The sequence below is a fragment of the Lynx canadensis genome, chromosome A3 (genome assembly GCF_007474595.2).
Source record: "Lynx canadensis isolate LIC74 chromosome A3, mLynCan4.pri.v2, whole genome shotgun sequence".
In the NCBI taxonomy this organism is placed as follows: Eukaryota; Metazoa; Chordata; class Mammalia; order Carnivora; family Felidae; genus Lynx; species Lynx canadensis.
The window spans coordinates 29,336,320-29,355,288 of NC_044305.1; the positions used below are offsets into that span (position 1 = coordinate 29,336,320).

At 44.1% G+C, this 18,969-nt stretch overlaps 2 protein-coding genes across 5 annotated transcripts in view; both read left to right on the plus strand.

The window, feature by feature from the left end:
* PTPRA (protein tyrosine phosphatase receptor type A) overlaps positions 1 to 18,969 on the plus strand; it is a 161,734-nt gene that overhangs the window by 123,285 nt on the left and 19,480 nt on the right. For all 4 annotated transcript variants that reach the window (XM_030309930.1, XM_030309928.1, XM_030309929.1 and 1 more), the window contains 7 exons: positions 664 to 754; positions 2,151 to 2,227; positions 12,060 to 12,096; positions 15,771 to 15,868; positions 16,990 to 17,109; positions 17,867 to 18,033; positions 18,534 to 18,669. In XM_030309930.1, coding sequence (XP_030165790.1) covers positions 664 to 754; positions 2,151 to 2,227; positions 12,060 to 12,096; positions 15,771 to 15,868; positions 16,990 to 17,109; positions 17,867 to 18,033; positions 18,534 to 18,669 — 726 coding nt within the window. The remainder of the gene's footprint in view (positions 1 to 663; positions 755 to 2,150; positions 2,228 to 12,059; positions 12,097 to 15,770; positions 15,869 to 16,989; positions 17,110 to 17,866; positions 18,034 to 18,533; positions 18,670 to 18,969) is intronic.
* On the plus strand, positions 9,100 to 11,241 carry LOC115510277 (60S ribosomal protein L5-like). The gene is given in 3 exon segments (XM_030309933.1): positions 9,100 to 10,991; positions 10,993 to 11,059; positions 11,062 to 11,241. Coding segments are annotated over 3 exon segments (516 nt in total). The 5' UTR covers positions 9,100 to 10,652; the 3' UTR covers positions 11,172 to 11,241.

The window sequence follows — 18,969 nt, forward strand, 5'->3', positions numbered from 1 at the left end:
GTTCATACAATCCAGACTGTCTCATGTCAAACCATTTATTTCTACCCACACACTTCCCAGTGCTAAAATGGTGCAGATTCAATGTCACTTAACCCAAATCCTCTGCTTCCTAACTGCTGTGTCCATGTGAATGCCCTCCCACCCATCTGCTTGTCCTTGCTTTCTTGCCACGTGGTACGGGAGACGGGGCTGTCATACCCTTCAGGTCCCTAGAGAGGGCTTAACTCAGCTGACCATCCAGACCCCTCCTGTGTGGTTCACTCTGACATGCTTCTCATCTTTGCATGTTGGTTAACCTGGGGATAAATGGCCCATCCCTTCAGTTCTGTCCCCATTCCTGTTTACAGGGGTGGTCCATTTTGACCCAGCATTGTAACAGATCCCTAACCACTCAGTAATCATATAAAGAGCATGCTGCACTTTTAGTAACAGAAAGAGTATTCTGCCCCCTGGGGATTCTTGGTGTTAAACTCTAAGGAGCTTGCAGGCTATATTTAGAGGAGAGGTGCACTCTCTGTGTTAGGCTGAAAGTATTCCCTGGGCCCATCTTTTTCCCCCAAGTAAGGGTACAACTTGCTGTCAGGTTGGGGGATAGTGCAGCATTTGGCATGTTTGGTATTTATCCCTGTTAGTAACTTCCTGTAATTTCTCTTAACCTTTCAGGCTCTCCCTGCTTGTCCTATCCAAGCCACCTGTGAAGCTGCCTCCAAGGAGGAAAACAAGGAAAAAAATCGATATGTCAACATCTTGCCTTGTGAGTGTTTGTAGAGTTTCCTGGCGTATAATCTGAAACTGCATCTCTAGCCAGATTTTTTGAGGATGGAAAGAATCTCGTGGTTGATCACAGGAGAGCTGGTAATAAGAGTAGGGTCAAACCTTTGGGCTGGGAGAGCCTTTGTAGACCCCAGAGTGACCCCAGGTGCTCATCAAGTTCAATGAGGAGCTTGCCCATAGGCCTCAAGTTTCTGGGTCAAGAGGAGCAATTTCACCAGGACCGGATAGGAAGTATGTGATTGTTACAGGTTTTTGTAGTGCTTATCGCAATGAAATCCTAATACAGAGTTCTCTTCATTAACCCCTTCCCAGAGTTAGTCATTGCTAGTCAGTTGATTTATAACCTAACAGACATTTGTCTAGGCCAGTGGTCTCCAAAATGGGGTGTGTATAATCCAGTGGGATGGGAGAGCAAAATGTTGAACTGTGCTTTGTTTTTATAATTGCCTTTTCAAAAAATATCCTTTAAAAAAATTTCTGGTGTATTTTTGGGTACATACTATAATAGAGATCACTATACTAGGCCTTTATAGATACTGAAGTTTTCTTATTAATATATGAACATATGCATATTACATAATTTTTTTTTAAACATAATTGGTATCCTGGTTACATTGTTCTGACTTTTTTTTTTTTTTTTTTTTTTTTAATTTTTTTTTTTTCAACGTTTATTTATTTTTGGGACAGAGAGAGACAGAGCATGAACGGGGGAGGGGCAGAGAGAGAGGGAGACACAGAATCGGAAACAGGCTCCAGGCTCTGAGCCATCAGCCCAGAGCCTGACGCGGGGCTCGAACTCCCGGACCGCGAGATCGTGACCTGGCTGAAGTCGGATGCTCAACCGACTGCGCCACCCAGGCGCCCCTGACTTTTTTCTTTTAATGGTGTATATTGGCAGTTCATCTGTCAAGAAACAGAAGCATTCACTTTCCTTTTTATCAACTGCTTACTGTTGCATGTTGTGAATATATCTTAATTTATTTAACTAGTCCCTGAATAATAGCTGAGATGTGTCCAAATTTTTGCTGTTATAAACAGTGCTGCATTGGGGCGCCTGGGTGGCGCAGTCGGTTAAGCGTCCGACTTCAGCCAGGTCACGATCTCGCGGTCTGTGAGTTCGAGCCCCGCATCAGGCTCTGGGCTGATGGCTCAGAGCCTGGAGCCTGTTTCCGATTCTGTGTCTCCTTCTCTCTCTGCCCCTCCCCCGTTCATGCTCTGTCTCTCTCTGTCCCAAAAATAAATAAACGTTGAAAAAAAAAAAATTTAAACAGTGCTGCATTGACATCTTAATACATGTGTGTCTCTGTGCACATAGGCACAGATGTCTCAACCGGCCTGGTTGTATCGTGAACTGAAACGTTAAATTTTTTTTCTAGATGATCATTCTAGAGTCCATCTGACACCAGTTGAAGGAGTTCCAGATTCTGATTACATCAATGCTTCATTCATCAATGTAAGGAACTTGAGCTTTTCTCATTATTACCTTGAATGACCGTTGGCTACCATTACTGGCTCCTTCCCAGCTGCACATTAGAAGGAGTATTTGTGATGGCAAGTTGTCCCTAAGGAGTCTAATTTTTTTAAGAAACTGAAAAATTCTTTTTTTTTTAATTTAACTTGTTTTATTTATTTATTTATTTATTTATTTATTTATTTATTTTAATTTACATGCAAATTAGTTAGCATATAGTGCAACAATGATTTCAGGAGTAGATTCCTTAGTGCCCCTTACCCATGTAGCCCATCCCCCCTCCCACAACCCCTCCAGTAACCCTGTTTGTTCTCCAGATTTATGAGTCTCTTCTGTTTTGTCCCCCTCCCTGTTTTTATATTATTTTTGTTTCCCTTCCCTTAAAGTCCTCATATGAGTGAAGTCATATGATTTTTGCCTTTCTCTGACTGACTAATTTCACTTAGCATAATACCCTCCAGTTCCATGCACATAGTTGCAAATGGCAAGATTTCATTCTTTTTGATTGCCGAGTAATACTCATTGTATATATACATACCACATCTTCTTTATCCATTCATCCATGGACATTTGGGCTCGTTCCATACTTTGGCTATGTCGATAGTGCTGCTATAAACATGGGGGTGCATGTGTCCCTTCGAAACAGCACTCCTGTATCCCTTGGATAAATACCTAGTAGTGCAATTGCTGGCTCGTAGGGTAGTTCTATTTTTAGTTTTTTGAGGAACCTCCATACTGTTTTCCAGAGTGGCTGCACCAGCTTGCATTCCCACGAAAAATTCTTTTTTTTTTTTTTTTTAATTTTTTTTTTCAACGTTTATTTATTTTTGGGACAGAGAGAGACAGAGCATGAACGGGGGAGGGGCAGAGAGAGAGGGAGACACAGAATCGGAAACAGGCTCCAGGCTCTGAGCCATCAGCCCAGAGCCCGACGCGGGGCTCGAACTCCCGGACCGCGAGATCGTGACCTGGCTGAAGTCGGACGCTTAACCGACTGCGCCACCCAGGCGCCCCCCACGAAAAATTCTTTTTTTTTTTTTTTTTAATTTTTTTTTTCAACGTTTTTTATTTATTTTTGGGACAGAGAGAGACAGAGCATGAACGGGGGAGGGGCAGAGAGAGAGGGAGACACAGAATCGGAAACAGGCTCCAGGCTCTGAGCCATCAGCCCAGAGCCCGACGCGGGGCTCGAACTCACGGACCGCGAGATCGTGACCTGGCTGAAGTCGGACGCTTAACCGACTGCGCCACCCAGGCGCCCCGAAAAATTCTTTTTAAAGACCAGGTAGTTTCATGTGTATTCTTATGTTTACCCTGTCATCATTCCCAGAGATTTCCCATGCAAAAATCTGAATCTAAATGTGTACTTTTCTGTAAGAGTCGGTGAATCCTTTATTGAACTTATTCAGATGACTAAGAAAAGCAGGTCTTGTTATCTTTAGTAAAAGTACGGGAGAACAGGGCAAGAATATCTGACACCAGGTAAGTCTGGTTAGCTGTGAGGGAAGAGCTGAAACTGGGAGGGGATTTTTTAGTGGTGATTTAGAGAATGTTTACAGAAATGGTTTAAGAGACTTGAGTACATTTTGTGGGCTGTGAGGAACCAGTAAAGAAGGTTTGAGAAAGAGAGAGGGAAAGTGACCGCAAGCTAGCAAGAGCAAACCTGACTACCGAAGCAGGATGTGTGAAGAGAACAGTGATAGAATTTGCACACCACAGTTCACAGCAGCATTAATCGCAGTACCCAAAAGGTGGAAGCAACCCAAGTGTCCATCAGTGGATGAATAGATAAGTACAATGTATATACATACAGTGGAGTATTATTCAGTCTCAAAAAAAGGAGGAAATTCTGACACATTACAATTCTGAAGACATTATACTGAGTGAAAGAAGCTGGCCACAAAAGGACAAATATTTTCTGATTCCACTTACACAAGGTACCTGCAGTGGTCAAATTCATAGAGACAGAATGTAGAGTGGTGGTTGCCACGGGCTGAGGTGAGAGGGGAATGGGGAATTGTTTAATGAGTAGAGAGTTTCAGTTGAGAAAGATGAAAAAGTTCTGGAGGTAGATGGTGGTAATAGTTGCCCAGCAGTGAAAATAAACTTAAGAACCGTACACTTAAAAATGGCTAAAATGGGGGGCGTCCGGGTGGCTCACTTGGTTAAGCCGACTTCGGCTCAGGTCATGATCTCACGGCTCATGAGTTCGAGCCCTGCATCAGGCTCTGTGCTGACAGCTCAGAACCTGGAGTCTGCTTCTGATTCTGTGTCTCCCTCTCTCTCTGCCCCTCCCCTGCCCACGTTCTGTCTCTCTCTTGCTCAAAAATAAATATAAAAAAATTTTTTAAAGAATACTGATGGAGAGATTAGCATTGAACATGAAAAACGGCATTTGTTCCCCTGAGATTGATGGTAAAGGAGAATATTGAATAGATAGAGATGGTTTGTAGATGTGGGTATTTATGTTTATTTATTTTGAGAGAGAGAGCATGCGAGCAGGGTTGAGGCAGAGAGAGAGGGAGAGAGAGAGTCCCAAGCAGGCTCTGCATTGTCAGCACAGAGCCCAATGTGGGGCTCAAAGTCATGAACCATGAGATCATGACCTCAGCCAAAATCAGGAGTCAGATGCTTAACCGACTGAGCCACCTGGTGCCCCACATCTGTTTTCTAAGAAGTCAAGTGCTGGTTATCTGGTGGAAAAAAAGGGATTGGACTGTGACATTAGAGTAATGAAAGTTTTAGAGTAGCTTCTGAGATCAGTAAGAAAGAATACTGAAAAGAAAAAAAAAGGGCATGTCTAGCTGCACTGAGGGGCCAAGATGGAAACCATTGATGTGTACGGCCTCAGTTGTGTGATTTTTCTCTAACTGTACCCTAGGATTGGTAATATGCAGAGAAGTTGTGGTATTCAGACAAAGGGGCTGCTTCAAGTAGTCAGCCATGTGCTAGAGGTTCAGTAGAGAAACAGAGTAACATTTGGAATGAACTGCACTAGGGAAAGGTGGTGGGGTCAAGTAACTCTAGGTCTTGAGAAGGTGGAAGAACAATCTTGGGATAAGACAAGGAGAAAGATGGAGGAACAAGAGACTACCCAACAAATAGGCTATTGGGTGAACTTCAGAAATGGAGCAGTCCAGACATGCTCACTGGAGTAGATTTGCTGACATTCTTGTATGTTTTTAACACGATGGTCATGTGTTTATAGTTGGAAGGAAAGGCAGCCTAGAAGAGACATGATGGATGCCGCTAGATAAGGAAAATAAAGAAAGGCTAGTGATCAGCTGGGATTCCCAGGCTTCTTTCAAGGATTGTGATGAAGGGGATGGGAGGAACAGCTTGACTGTTACACAGAAGAATATAGCAATATATTGCTATAGAATGTATCCATGTGTAGATAAAAGAATACTCAACTAAAAGTGGTCTAGATGGCAACATGTATTTATCTCATATAATCTGAAGACAGTTGTAGGCCAGTTCTAGCGTTGGCTGAGTCCGTGACTTTCTTAAGAAGCACCCAGATGCTCCCATCTTTCTACTTGCTTACCTTCTTCCTGTCCACATTATCTTTGTGGTCACAAGATGGCTGCAGCAGTTCCAAGCATTCCTTATAAATACAACAAACAGCATAGATGGGGAACATTTCTGCACATGCTTTACCCTTTTTAGGGAATGTGACCTTTTCCAGAAGCTTCTGCAGCACCATGCTCTTCAGGGTCAGCAGGCCAGGGTTGGATCACATGCTTATACCTGTCTCTAGTCACTAGATAGGGCATTGAGAATTACCGTGATTTACCCTTCTGAAGCTGGGAGTGGTCACCTTACAAGCCAGTGGAAAGTAAATATCCAAACAAAATCATGGTTCTGATGGAAGGAAGAAAAGGAAGAGTGGCTTTTTTAGTTGGTAACCAGCATTGTGTATCACCGTAATCAATTTGCCTCCTCCCTGCCTTGAGGGTGAAGACAGTCAAAAATTAGTTGGATGTTAAGGACATTCACTTTCGAATGTCCCCTTTCTGAGAGCTTTCTACTTTTCTTCCTTTCTGGTCTTATACTCTAATAAACTTTTGCCTGCTGCTCAAAAAAAAAAAAAAAAAAAAAAAAAAGTTGGATGTTAAAGATGGTAAGCAGTAAGATGGGTTTATTCATGGTGGTGGTGAGTAAGGGTCTAGGAGGAAACAAGACCATTCCTTTGACTATGCTTAGTTGGAGCTCACGTTGGGGCATCCTATAATGCTTTGATGGTTACTGAAGAGTTATTAACAGGTGAGATGAAAGTTTAGATGAAGAGAGTTAAATTTCGGACCCTTATGATCTCAGTGAAAGTAGAAAGGCAGGAAAAAGCTTAAGGTTAACTATGAGTAAGAGTCAGGGATTAAAGAAGATTTAGGTCCACAGGTTTTTTTGAGCACCTGCTTTGTGCAGAGCACCGTGTGGGTAGGCTTAAAGGTTACAGAGATAACATTTGGTCCCTGTTACGACACACAGACCATTTCCTTTAGTGAGCAATGTGTATGAAGCTAGTATTGCCAAGTTCTGTGGGACTTAGTAGAGAACCATTCAGACAACTTGGTGATCCAGTAGAGCTAAATATTGAAGGATAACTCTGAGATCAAGAGAAGAAAGATGGGCAGAAACTTCAAAGCAAGAGGAGAAGCATGAGCAAAGTCAGAGACTGGAAACTGCAATCTTAGATTATAAGGTATAAGATGGGAAATTTAAAAAAAGAAAAAAAAAGATAAGAAGTCATGGGGGAATTGGTAGGGACTGCGTCTTAGAAGGCACTGAATATTAGATGTGTCCACTGGGATTCTTAGTTGCAGACAACAGAGTCCACTTTTTATCTACCCTCATAGTCAAGAAAGGATTTATTATAAGATACTGACTGGGTAGCTCACAAAATCTGTGGGAGAGCCAGTGAATCAAGCTAAGGTGCTGTCAGCATGGAACAGAACAGCTGTAGATGAGCCCAGCTATCCCATGTGACTTGAAAACCTCTGCACAGGTGCTACAGAACTGGATGCTTCTGCTGCCATACTTAGCCAAAGACCCTCTAGCACAGTCACCTTCTCACATTGCTTATTTACTTCTGTCCCAGATTTGGTATGGGAGCATCTGCTAGTAACAAACTAGATCTTATACAGAAGTGAGCTGCAAGGGAATCTGGGGAATATAGCTTTTCATTTCTGAGCCTCTATAGTAAGAAAGTCCAGCTACAAGGAGGTGGGACTGGGTGCTGAGTGAGCCATCTTGCAGTATCTGCAAATTTTCAGTACAGCTAAAGGTTTTGATTAATTCTCTAGGCAGTGAGGTTTAAAGGCGTTAAAGACAAGGAGTGACATGGCCACATTTGTTTATTGATCATTTAGGTTTACCATGTGCAACATGGATTTAGGAGGGACCAATTGGATAGTAGCAGGGTACAGATAATGAGGGCCTATGGAAGGGTTGGAGAGGAAGCAACAAAGTAAAAACTTTAAAGGTAGAATCTAGCACTTGGTGATTGATTATATATGTGAGAGACTATAGGGTGATACTCCGTAGGGCGTATATGGAGTATAGGGTGGTCCACATGGGTGTATCCACCAGACAGTTGGTCATATTGATCTGGAGTTCAGAGGAGATATTCCAAAGCCATGGCCTTGGAAGTCATTAGTGAAAGAAAAGTGGGGCCTGGGCCCCCCCAGCCTCTGCCAGGCACACTGAGCAAGAGGGGCTCATGAGTGACACAGAGGGAGACCAGGAGAGAAGAGTATCTCAGAGGGAAAAGGATAAAGAAAGCATTGAGGAAGCATCAGGTTGTCAGCAGGGTTAGAAATCACTGGGAAATAAAGAGCAGATATGCTTTGGACTTGGAGTATAGGGGCAAACAGTGTCCTTTGCTGAAACAAATAGAGGACATTTATTGTGGGCTGTCAGTTATTCACACTTAACCAAACTTTTTCCCTCTATTGAAGAATAGTTTCTACAACAAAAATGTAAATATTTAAAGTGTAGAATTCAGAATTGCAGTGATAACAGTTCTGCTGTCATCAGCATTATAAAAATATTTGGGGGGTAGGGGGACTGGGTGGCTCAGTCGGTTGAGCATCCGACTTTGGCTCAGGTCATGATCTCGCAGTCTGTGAGTTCGAGCCCCGTGTTGGGCTCTGTGCTCAGAGCTCAGAGTGTGGAGCCTGCTTTGGATTCTGTGTCTCCCTCTCTCTCTGCCCCTCCCCCGCTCATATTCTCATTCTCTCTCTCTCTCTCTCTCTCTCTCTCTCTCTCTCTCTCTCTCTCAAAAATAAACATTAAAAAAACCCATTTTTTAAAGCCTGTTTATTTTGAGAGAGAGAGAGAGAGAGAGAGCATGAGCAGGGGAGGGGCAATGAGAGAGGGAGAGGGAGAGGGAGAGGGAGAGGGAGAGAGAGAGAGAGAGAGAGAGAGAGAGAGAGAATCCCAAGTAGGCTCCGCACTGCCAGCATGGAGCCCGGTGCAAGGCTTAAACTCATGAACCGCAAGGTCATTACCTGAGCGGAAATCAAGAGTCAGGCGCTGAACCAACTGAGCCACCCAGGCGCCCCTAAAAACATTTTTAACAATTTTATTGAGATGTAATTCACATACCATAATTTTCACCCATTAAAGTGTACAATTTAGTGGTTTTTAGTATATTCACAGATGTGTGTAATCATCACTATCCAACTTTAGAATGTTTTCGTAACCTCAAAGAAACTTTCACCCCCTAGCTATTGCCTCTTATAGAACATTTTGCCTCAATAAGAGCTTTATTGTTTGGAGCACCTGGGTCGCTCAGTTAAGCATCCGACTCTAGACCTCAGCTCAGGTCTTGATCTCCAGGTCATGAGTTCAGGCCCCATGTTGGGCTGTGCACTGGGCGTGAAGCCTGCTTAAAAAAAAGAAAAAAGAACTTTATTGTTTATTTACAGTTAACCCCCATTTCCACCCCTGGCAACCCTTTAATAAGCCCTTTTCACAGAGAGCTGAGATGAAATGTGGGTCTTGAAGAGACATGGTTCCCAGCACCATAGAGTGGTGGCAGCAAGCAGGGGGGAGTGAGACCTAAGGTTCAGAAAGCACAAAGGTCTGAAAGCAAACCTGACATTGGTCACAGGAGGTGATGAAACCGACAGTGACACAGTTGGCAAGTGGGTTTTCAACCTGGAGTCTTACCTTAGATGTCTAAGAGTATATAGGGTCTTTAGAAGTGTTTATTTTTAACTCATAGGAATGTAGCTACTGGAGCGAGCCAAGTTTTGAATTTCAGAATTCTAAGATGTCTCAGAAACCAGGCAGTCACATTTTATCTTTCCCTTGATCATAACACAAGGAAAAGCAGTAGTTTTGCCTCATTCTAGTTACACCTTATTGGTTAAGCAGTGCTGCCATATCACAATATCAGCATGCTTTCGTAGGGGACATATGGCATACTCTTGGTTGGGACAGGAAGCACTTTGTGGCTGGGCCCTCCAACAGTGCTTTTTAACTATTCATGGCCCACATGCTCCTGTGAGAATTTAGCAGTGCCTTCTTGTGGAGCAAGGATATGACATGGCTTAACATACTCTAAGAGCTTCTCAGCCAGTTAAGGCTTTCTCAGTTTTCATCTTCTAATGATTAAAAACATTTGCAGAAACGTGAATTCCCCTTCTCAATAAAAACTTTAACAAGCTCATTACTGTTCTGGGCTTAAAGCTTTCTACTGTGCTAGGAAGGAACTCAGCCCTGCTCTGGTTTGAACTAGAATAGGACATGGCTTCTCAGACTCAGGCCCCCTCCTTTTTTCTGCTACTGCCTTGCACACTTGTATTCCACACCGTTTTCTTGGTGTGAAATGGTGTCCCATCTGTGAAGCTGCCTCCTTCCTCACTGCCCACTCTGTGTCTGTCTTTGAGCAGCAGAGGGTGATTTACAATCCTTAAATCAGATGATTTTCACTTACCTAGGACTTCGCAAGTAAACACTACATTAAACAAGAGGTTGAAAAGATACATAACTAAAACAAAGACTGAAAAAGAAAGTTACTGCCAGCTGTTAGTTTTTCAGAGGCCCCTTTTCTGTTACATGGCATTCCCAGGCCCCTTCTTGTCTCCTACTACCTGTCATGGAGAACCCCATTGTCTAACACTGGGAACTATTCCACATACCACAGGCTATTCCCCAAAAGTTTTTATACCTGGGTAAAGCATTATCAAAGAAATAACCCCTTAAAAGAGAAGAACCCCTTTTCCTTCCTCATGAGGGTCCAGCTTCATCCCTGGAACCACCACATATGCTTCTGCCTTAGAGGGTTCCTGTCCATTAACATTAACACTAAGACCTAGATTGTCAGCTGCTGAGAAAGCATCAGAAACAGTCTAGCTGCTGGTCTGTGGTGAACTGCGGACGCGGGTCTCTGTTCCACAGGATGGGGTTTGTTAAAGTTGTCAAGAATAAGGCTTACTTCAAGAGATACCAGGTGAAATTTAGAAGAAAACGAGAGGGTAAAACTGATTACTATGCCCGGAAACACTTGGTAATTCAGGATAAAAATAAGTACAACACACCTAAATACAGAATAATAGTTCATGTAACCAACAGAGATCTCATTTGTCAGATTGTTTATTCCCATATAGAAGGAGACATGATAGTTTATACAGCTTATGCTCATGAACTCCCCAAGTGTGGTGTGAAGGTTGGCCTGACAAGTTATGCTGCAGCATATTGTACTGGCCTGCTGCTGGCCTGCAGGCTTCTCCAGGCTTATCTCCATGGATAAGATCTATAAAGGCCAAGTAGAAGTGACTGGAGATGAATACAATGTGGAAAGCATTGAGGTCAACTCGGTGCCTTCACCTGCTGTTTGGATGCAGGGCTAAGAAAGAAGTTAAAAAGAAGAGGTGGAACCATCCCCAAATGTCTGTTGCCCAGCAGAAAGATGGGGTAGCTCAGAAGAAGGCAAGCTTCCTTAGAAGCTGAGGAGTGGGCTGCTGAGAGCTAATAAACCAAACCACAATGTTCTTTTCTTTTTTTTTTTAATATATGAAATTTATTGTCAAATTGGTTTCCATACAACACCCAGTGCTCATCCCAAAAGGTGCCCTCCTCAATACTCATCACCCACCCTCCCCTCCCTCCCACCCCCCATCAACCCTCAGTTTGTTCTCAGTTTTTAACAGTCTCTTATGCTTTGGCTCTCTCCCACTCTAACCTCTTTTTTTTTTTTTTTTTTTCCCTTCCCCTCCCCCATGGGTTTCTGTTAAGTTTCTCAGGATCCACATAAGAGTGAAACCATATGGTATCTGTCTTTCTCTGTATGGCTTATTTCACTTAGCATCACACTCTCCAGTTCCATCCACGTTGCTACAAAAGGCCATATTTCATTTTTTCTCATTGCCACATAGTATTCCATTGTGTATATAAACCACAATTTCTTTATCCATTCATCAGTTGATGGACATTTAGGCTCTTTCCATAATTTCAAACCACAATTTTCTATGAAGATTTTTCAGATAAAGACAATAATACACTTATTCATCCAAAAAAAAAAAAAAAGTCTAGCCTACGAGTTGGTATTTGGATGTTCTTACATCAGTGTTCATTAATAATTCCCTTTGAGAAGACTACCTAGACCATGTGATCTTTGTAATCTTTGATTCCTGATACCCAAAGCTAATCCTTTGGAAATTTCTAGAATGGAAATCTTGTTAGTGGCCTGGACCTTTTCACAAGGGAGGCTTTGTTAACTGGTTGGGAGTCTGGAGAATTTCATTCCTATCCATTCTTGGTTCTCACTTTCTTTTTCTCCCTCCCTCCTCTCTTACCCCACCCTCAGGGCTACCAAGAAAAGAACAAATTCATTGCTGCACAAGGTAAAGTAAATGACAGTTTTTTACTTTCAGGCTTAACCATGAGCTCATTAGTGGGCTTGGACTTTTTCTTCCAAATGCTAAATAGATTAACCAGAATGCTGTAACTTTTCTGTAATTACTGTCACCTGAAAGAAATGCAGTCTGCCTTGCACATTTATAATTAAGGGCCTTCATCTTGATGACTTAGTATCCAGGGGTCCTGTAAAAGTAGTCCTTTTTTGTATGTGCATAAAAAGGACTGGAAAAGGCTACACACACACACACCACAGTCTGATGAGGTCCTCTGTTTGGGGGCCCTATGGGAACCTTAGGTTCAGGCCAGGCAGCTAAGGGTTTGAATTTGAATTTGGTGTCCGGAGAGGATCGGCCACCTCACAGGGTCCAGGCTGGCTCATCTCCTCCCCCAGTTGTTGAGCCTGAGCTCATCTATTATTCACAGAAAAGCTGTCTAGGAACCCTCAGAGCAGGGACCCAGTGCCATTGCCTTGTACGTGCTCTGCACACGTTTCCATAGTCCAGAGTTTTAACACATGTCTTCCACCTTTGGGATCCTAGCAAAAGTATCTCGATGTTTGCAGCACTAAAAATAATGGATGTTATTGGTGGTCCATCAAAGTCCATTGTTTTAGTCATTCAGCAAATGTTTTTTGACTCTCTGTTATGTGTCAGGCACTGCCCTAGGTGATGGGGATATGTAAAGGGATAAAACAGGATATGGTTCATGCCTTTTTGGGGCCCTTAGTTGGTAGAGGACAGTTTACACCAAAATTAACAAGTTTCGATAAGTAGCTATACTGATGCAATAGCGACTAGCCACGTGTGGCTATTTAAAATTAAAATTTTAATTAACTGAAATTAAATAAAATTTAAAACTCAGTTTCTTAAACATACTAGTCACATTTTAAGGCTTAATAGCTACATGTGGCTAGAGACTAACATACTAGTACAGATATGAAACATTTCATCATTGCAGAAAATTCTATTGGATGAGTATCATGGTAGAGATAAAACAGATAGAGAGGTAAAATAAGGTGGTTAGGAAAAACCTTAGATCCTTCTTGCCCTTGCAGTCTCCCACTAGGGCCTGGCCATTGCCTAACCAGGCCCTGCTTTCTCTCACCCTCTGTAGCCACCCATCAGGTCAGGTCTACCCTCTGAAGCCCAACTCAACTGCCCCCTACTCAGTGATCATTTTAGCGCGAACAGTTATGTGCAGTCTCTTCCTCTCTCTATTTGCCACGGGGCCTTGTTGATGCTATTGTTGAACAATATTCAATATATTTATTGAATTAAGGTCACCTATGATTTTCTGATGCACCTTTTCTCAGACTCCCATCCTCTTGAACCCCTCCCCAATACTTCACACTCCTTGAAATTCTCCCCTGTTATTATTCCCTGACATTCAGTTCTCGATTTTTCTCACTTTTCTAAATATCCCTTCTCTGGCTTTTCTTCTTTCTGCCTCTTAGATATAGTTTCTCCCCAAACCTGTGGATGACTACTTTCTTGCAGCTCCATTCTTATCTTTCGTGGCACCATTTCTCTCAGGTCTGCCTCTCCATCCGCTCTTCCTTAGTCTTCCTCCCAAGTTTTTCTATCTGAACTTGCATAATGCTTCAGATCCCCAGGTTTCTCTGTTTGACCCCTTCTTTTCTTCTCTTCTGTATTCTCTTTGAGAGACCTCATCTCATACCTACCTGTTTGACTGGCTACTGCCTCTCTTGAGCTTCTGAGCCACACTTTCAAACTAATTTTCTACCCCTTCACCTGGATACCTCCACATACCCATCCACATCAAAAACTAAAATATGCCTTGGGGCTCCTGGCCGGTTCAGTTGGTGGGACATGTGACTCTTGATCTTGGAGTTGCAGGTTTGAGCCCCACATTGGGTGTAGAGATTACTTAAAATCTAAAAAAAAAAAAAAGAAACTCACTAAAATATACCTCTCCTTCAGCCCCCAAACTGCTTTTTCTCCTGTATTCTCTGGCTGTCACCATGACTGGAATGCAACCCATCTAATCAACCAAGCCAGATTCGGGATCATCCAAATTTCCTACCCATTCCTTTCTCTGAGTATGAGTGGTCCTCTTATTTCTTTCTCCAAAATCTGTCTTCTCTGTCACACTGTCTTACTCCTGTCATCTCTTGTAGCTGTGTTGTCATAGCCTACTGATTGGCCCTCTAGGCCCAGCCTTGCTTCTTGGGTTCCTTCCACGAAAATGGCCTTTCTTGATGCAAAACTTTTGTTAGAACTCCTGAAAATCCTTTAACGCTTTTCCATTATCTATAGAACAAGCCTGCCTTAGTCTGACCTCTACCCCTTTAGATTCTGATACCTTACCTGTCTTTCCAGCTCTGTCTTCTGCCACTCCGTGTACCGTCCACAATCACCTTATTGAACTCCTTATAATTCCTGGACATCTCATGCTCTTTCTTGCTGCTATCCCCTGCGCTTCTGCCTGGAGCACCTCTTCTCCCTATGTCCCCTTTCTAAACTCCCATCCACCTGAACCACCTCCAGGAGATTTTTCCTGACCTTGCCAGGCAGTGGCAAGGCCTCTGTGCATCTTTTTGGCATGTGTCCACTTCTGCCATTATTTGTTTTTCTTCTTGTTACTTTTTTTTTTTTTTAACCAAAGGGAATATAAAGTTTAAGAAAGTCAAAAAGGTATTGCGAGGCGTATAAAAAAAAAATGTCCCCCCCTTCCTCTTCCTTTCACTCTAATTCAGCCATTTTTATCTGTTGGTGACTTCTTAGGATAGAGAATTTATTTAATCCTCTTACAGATTACCTCACACTCAGTCAGACAGACATGCATACACAAATCCTTTTTCCCCATTCTCCCAATAGAGTTAAATCACAGTTTGGGGTTAAGACAATATTTATTATTTACATTATTATTACTGTGCTAGTATTATTTACAGCTAAAGTACATAGTATTCAATGATGTTCCCCCCAGACTCTCCACTAGAAGTATGTATTTTCTCTCAGTACCTTCAGATACATGAGGTTTAATTCTTTTTAAATTTAATTTTTTAATCTTGGGATCCTCCTAGAACTTTTTTCAGTTGCCCTCTAGCCTCAGAGCTCCCATCTTGAGCCTTCCCTTCACCAATACCCAGGGAATTCCATTAGCCTCTATCCTATGTTAGCTCCCATTTCCTTCTCTTTGTTTGCGCCCTCATTTTTGTGAAGAAATCTTTCAGGGGCTTTCCCAGAAAGGCTGGACTGGGGTAAATTTTAAATTCTAGCCTGAGCAAATCAACCTGTCCTCTTTGTGGCTAACGACACCCACCTTAGAACATGATAGGAAGGAGTAAATGAGATGCAAAGCACTTAGCTCACTGTCTGGCCAGTAACACAGGTATTTAGCAAGCAGTCATGATTTCTAATCCTCATTTATAATACCCTTGGGAGACATTATTTATGTTCTCTTTACATTTCGACAACATCCCACCCCCCACTTCACTCCCTAGTGAAGTACCTGGCACATACAGAGTGGATGGGAAATGTTCAGTTAGTAGGTGGGTGGATGGATTGATGGACTGGATATTTAGCTGGGGACACTTGGGCACAGGCTTCCAAAAGTCAGGAATGAATGTTCCCAATTTCCCAGCAGATTTCTTCCCCTTGGTGTGTGTTCTCCTCATCTTTGCTATTGGCTACTTTAGGACCAAAAGAAGAAACAGTGAATGATTTCTGGAGGATGATCTGGGAACAAAACACAGCCACCATTGTCATGGTGACCAACCTGAAGGAGAGAAAGGAGGTGAGTGGAGACATTAGATAGGCCAGCATAACTAGCAGAGGAACTCCTCTGTGTTTGAGCCTGGGCTGTCTACCCTTTGTGGTTCCTGTGCCAGTCATTGATCAGACAAAGCCCAGGCCACTGTGCTTATCAGACTTTCCTATGGCCTGGAAGTCTCAGATGAACTTCAGGGGTGTGCCTAGGGCATGTTGCCTATGTCTGATAGTCAGACAACTCACCCTGGTTTCAAAACAACCTGAAGGAAAGGTTGGGCCATTTGCCAAGAAAAGCTCCAGAGGAGCTTTTTTCCCCCGTGGCTTCTCCAATCCCTCGTTACCCTGGTTTCCTGCACCTTCTCTGAGTCAACAGAGGAAACTGTATGAACTGAGACCCTGTGGGGTGCAAGGGAATCAGAGGCCCTGGTCTGATCATGCACTCAACTTTCTGACTGATCCTTTTCCTTTTGTGTCTGTGGCTGCCAAGTCCATGCCTGGCAAGGCCCTTCACTGCGCCATAGCTAAAACCAGTTCTGAGTTCTAGATCAAGCCCCAGAGAATAACCCCCATTCATGACAGTCTTCCTAGAATGGCCCTTAAATTACCCTGATCCCCACTCTGAGGTGTTGAGTGTGTTAATCAGCAGTTGCACAGTGCTTAGGAGGGTTGGTACTAGGGCTGGGCTGTAGGTTTGTTTCCTCCAACCTGACCTCTGACTCTCAGAAGCTGTTCAAGGTCCAGGCACCAGAGAAGGCATCACTCTGCCCTGGTTACCCCCTTAGCAGGTTGCTGGTTCCAGGGAATCAGGCAGGCCTGTCCCTAGACCATGACCTGGCATAGTGGAAGGGCACATTTTATAGGTAAAGTAGCTTTTGATTTGCCCTGAACTGAGGGAACAGGGGTGGGAAAGAGCAAGAAGTATAGGGCTGGGGCTATGTATAATTTAAGAGATAGTGCTAAACAGGATGGAAGCTGAGGGACTTGAAAAAAGAAGTTAAATAAGTCTGCAGTTGACGGAGGTGAGAGAAGAGGCCTTCTCTGGGGACTTCTGTCTGGGCTTTTGTGCTCCTTTCCTTCAGGTCCTTCACATCTGCTGGGGGCAGGAGGTCTGAGGTCATCAGGTGATGTGTGTCTGTTCCTTTCCAGTGTAAGTGTGCCCAGTACTGGCCAGACCAAGGCTGCTGGACCTATGGGAATATCCGAGTGTCAGTAGAGGATGTGACCGTCCTGGTGGACTACACAGTGCGAAAGTTCTGCATTCAGCAGGTACTGCCTCCTTCCTCCTTTCTCCTCTCGTATTTTGGATCTGCTGACCACTAAGAGAGTGGAACAAACTGGGCCATCCCCCCTCTTATCCAGGGTGGTCAGGAATCACTGAGTGTGAGGTATGTTTGGACTCTGAGATTAGAGATCTGGGCTCCCAAGGAACTTTGTCAAAGCTAAGGGAGGAGCATTTTCATGACTGGGAGAAAAAAAAGTATTATTGAGATGGAGTTTGATCATCATCGGGATGATGTATGTGCATCAGGAGGTGGTATAATCTTCTGGGGACTTGACCCACCTTCTCCTTTCTTACTCCAAAGGCTCCTGACATCAAGGATATGGTGGGCCCTCCTCTTGGTCCTCCAGAGTGACCCTGGAGGCTTGAGCAAAAGTTGCCTTCAGAGCTGCGGGGTGGTGTGGTGCTATGAAAAGGGGACTTAACAAGAGTTGGGAGACCTGCATTTTAGTTCTGATCTTGCCATTAACTAGTTCTGAGACCTTGACGGGGTCACTCAGCTTCACGGAGTTTCACGTTTCACACCTGTCCGCTGGGAATAATAGTAACAACCCTGCCTACCTCCATGGGGTTCCTGGGAAGAGATCCTGTCTCCGTAGTTCACACTTCCTTGGGTTCACTCTCATCTTCCCATTGTCATTGACCACCACAGCTGCCCTGGCCCCCAAGCCTCACCTCCCCTCCCCTGGCACTCCCCTACCCCAGGTTATCAGGGCCAACACACACGATCTCCTCACTCCACAGGTGGGCGACATGACCAACAGGAAGCCACAGCGCCTCATCACTCAGTTCCACTTTACCAGCTGGCCAGACTTTGGGGTGCCTTTCACCCCGATCGGCATGCTCAAGTTCCTCAAGAAGGTGAAAGCCTGTAACCCTCAGTATGCAGGGGCCATCGTGGTCCACTGCAGGTCAGTGTGGCTGACCCTTGGCTCCCCATATACCATATTCTCCCACAGTTAGAGCAGGGGAAAGCACGGGGGCCCTGGCTGAGGAGAGGGGGCTAGCACAGAGCAGATCAGCTGTTAGGGTCCTGGGACAGCAGCCAGAGAGACTCCTCAAGTTTTGGTGCTGGGTATAGAGCGTTTGAGGAAAGAAGGAAGGGTAGTCCTCCAAGATTGGGGATGGGCAGACCACTGCTATGAAGCCAGAAAGCTAGATTGAGTGCTGCTTTGTGTACTTGGAGCCTTCTGACCTTTCTAAGTGTCGAGGTTCCCTGGTCCTAATAAGTAAAGGTACACAGTCCGGGGTGCAGTGGGATTGTTGGCTCCATGAGAGTTCCAGCTAGTCACCATTCAGAATTAGAATTTAGTGGCCTGAAGAAAGAGCCCTGGCCTATGCTGCCCCCTCCCTGTATGTTCCCATAAGGCATGCTGGCCGTCCCAGTAACACCCCTGCTCTCTGGCTACAGTGCGGGTGTAGGGCGTACAGGTACCTTTGTTGTCATTGATGCCATGCTGGACATGATGCATACAGAGCGGAAAGTGGACGTGTATGGCTTCGTGAGCCGGATCCGGGCACAGCGCTGCCAGATGGTGCAAACAGATGTGAGTGATTTGTGGATAAGGTGGGGCGGGGGGGGGGGGGCACATTCCAAGACCAAAACATCTGCTAGCCTCATGGATTACTCAGCTCCTAGGTTATTGTAAATGATCAGCATGCAGTGTAATGAAGGACCCTTATAAATTATGTATTAAAAGAGACACGGAGCATAGAGGAAGTTGTGCCTACGGGAATTGGGAACGCAGGTGTCATTTGCACTAGACTCCTAAGGATAAGGAACAGGTCCTAAGAGAAGCATGCAGGCAGCTGAGAGAACCAGTGCCCACAGAGTTGTGACATAGTTT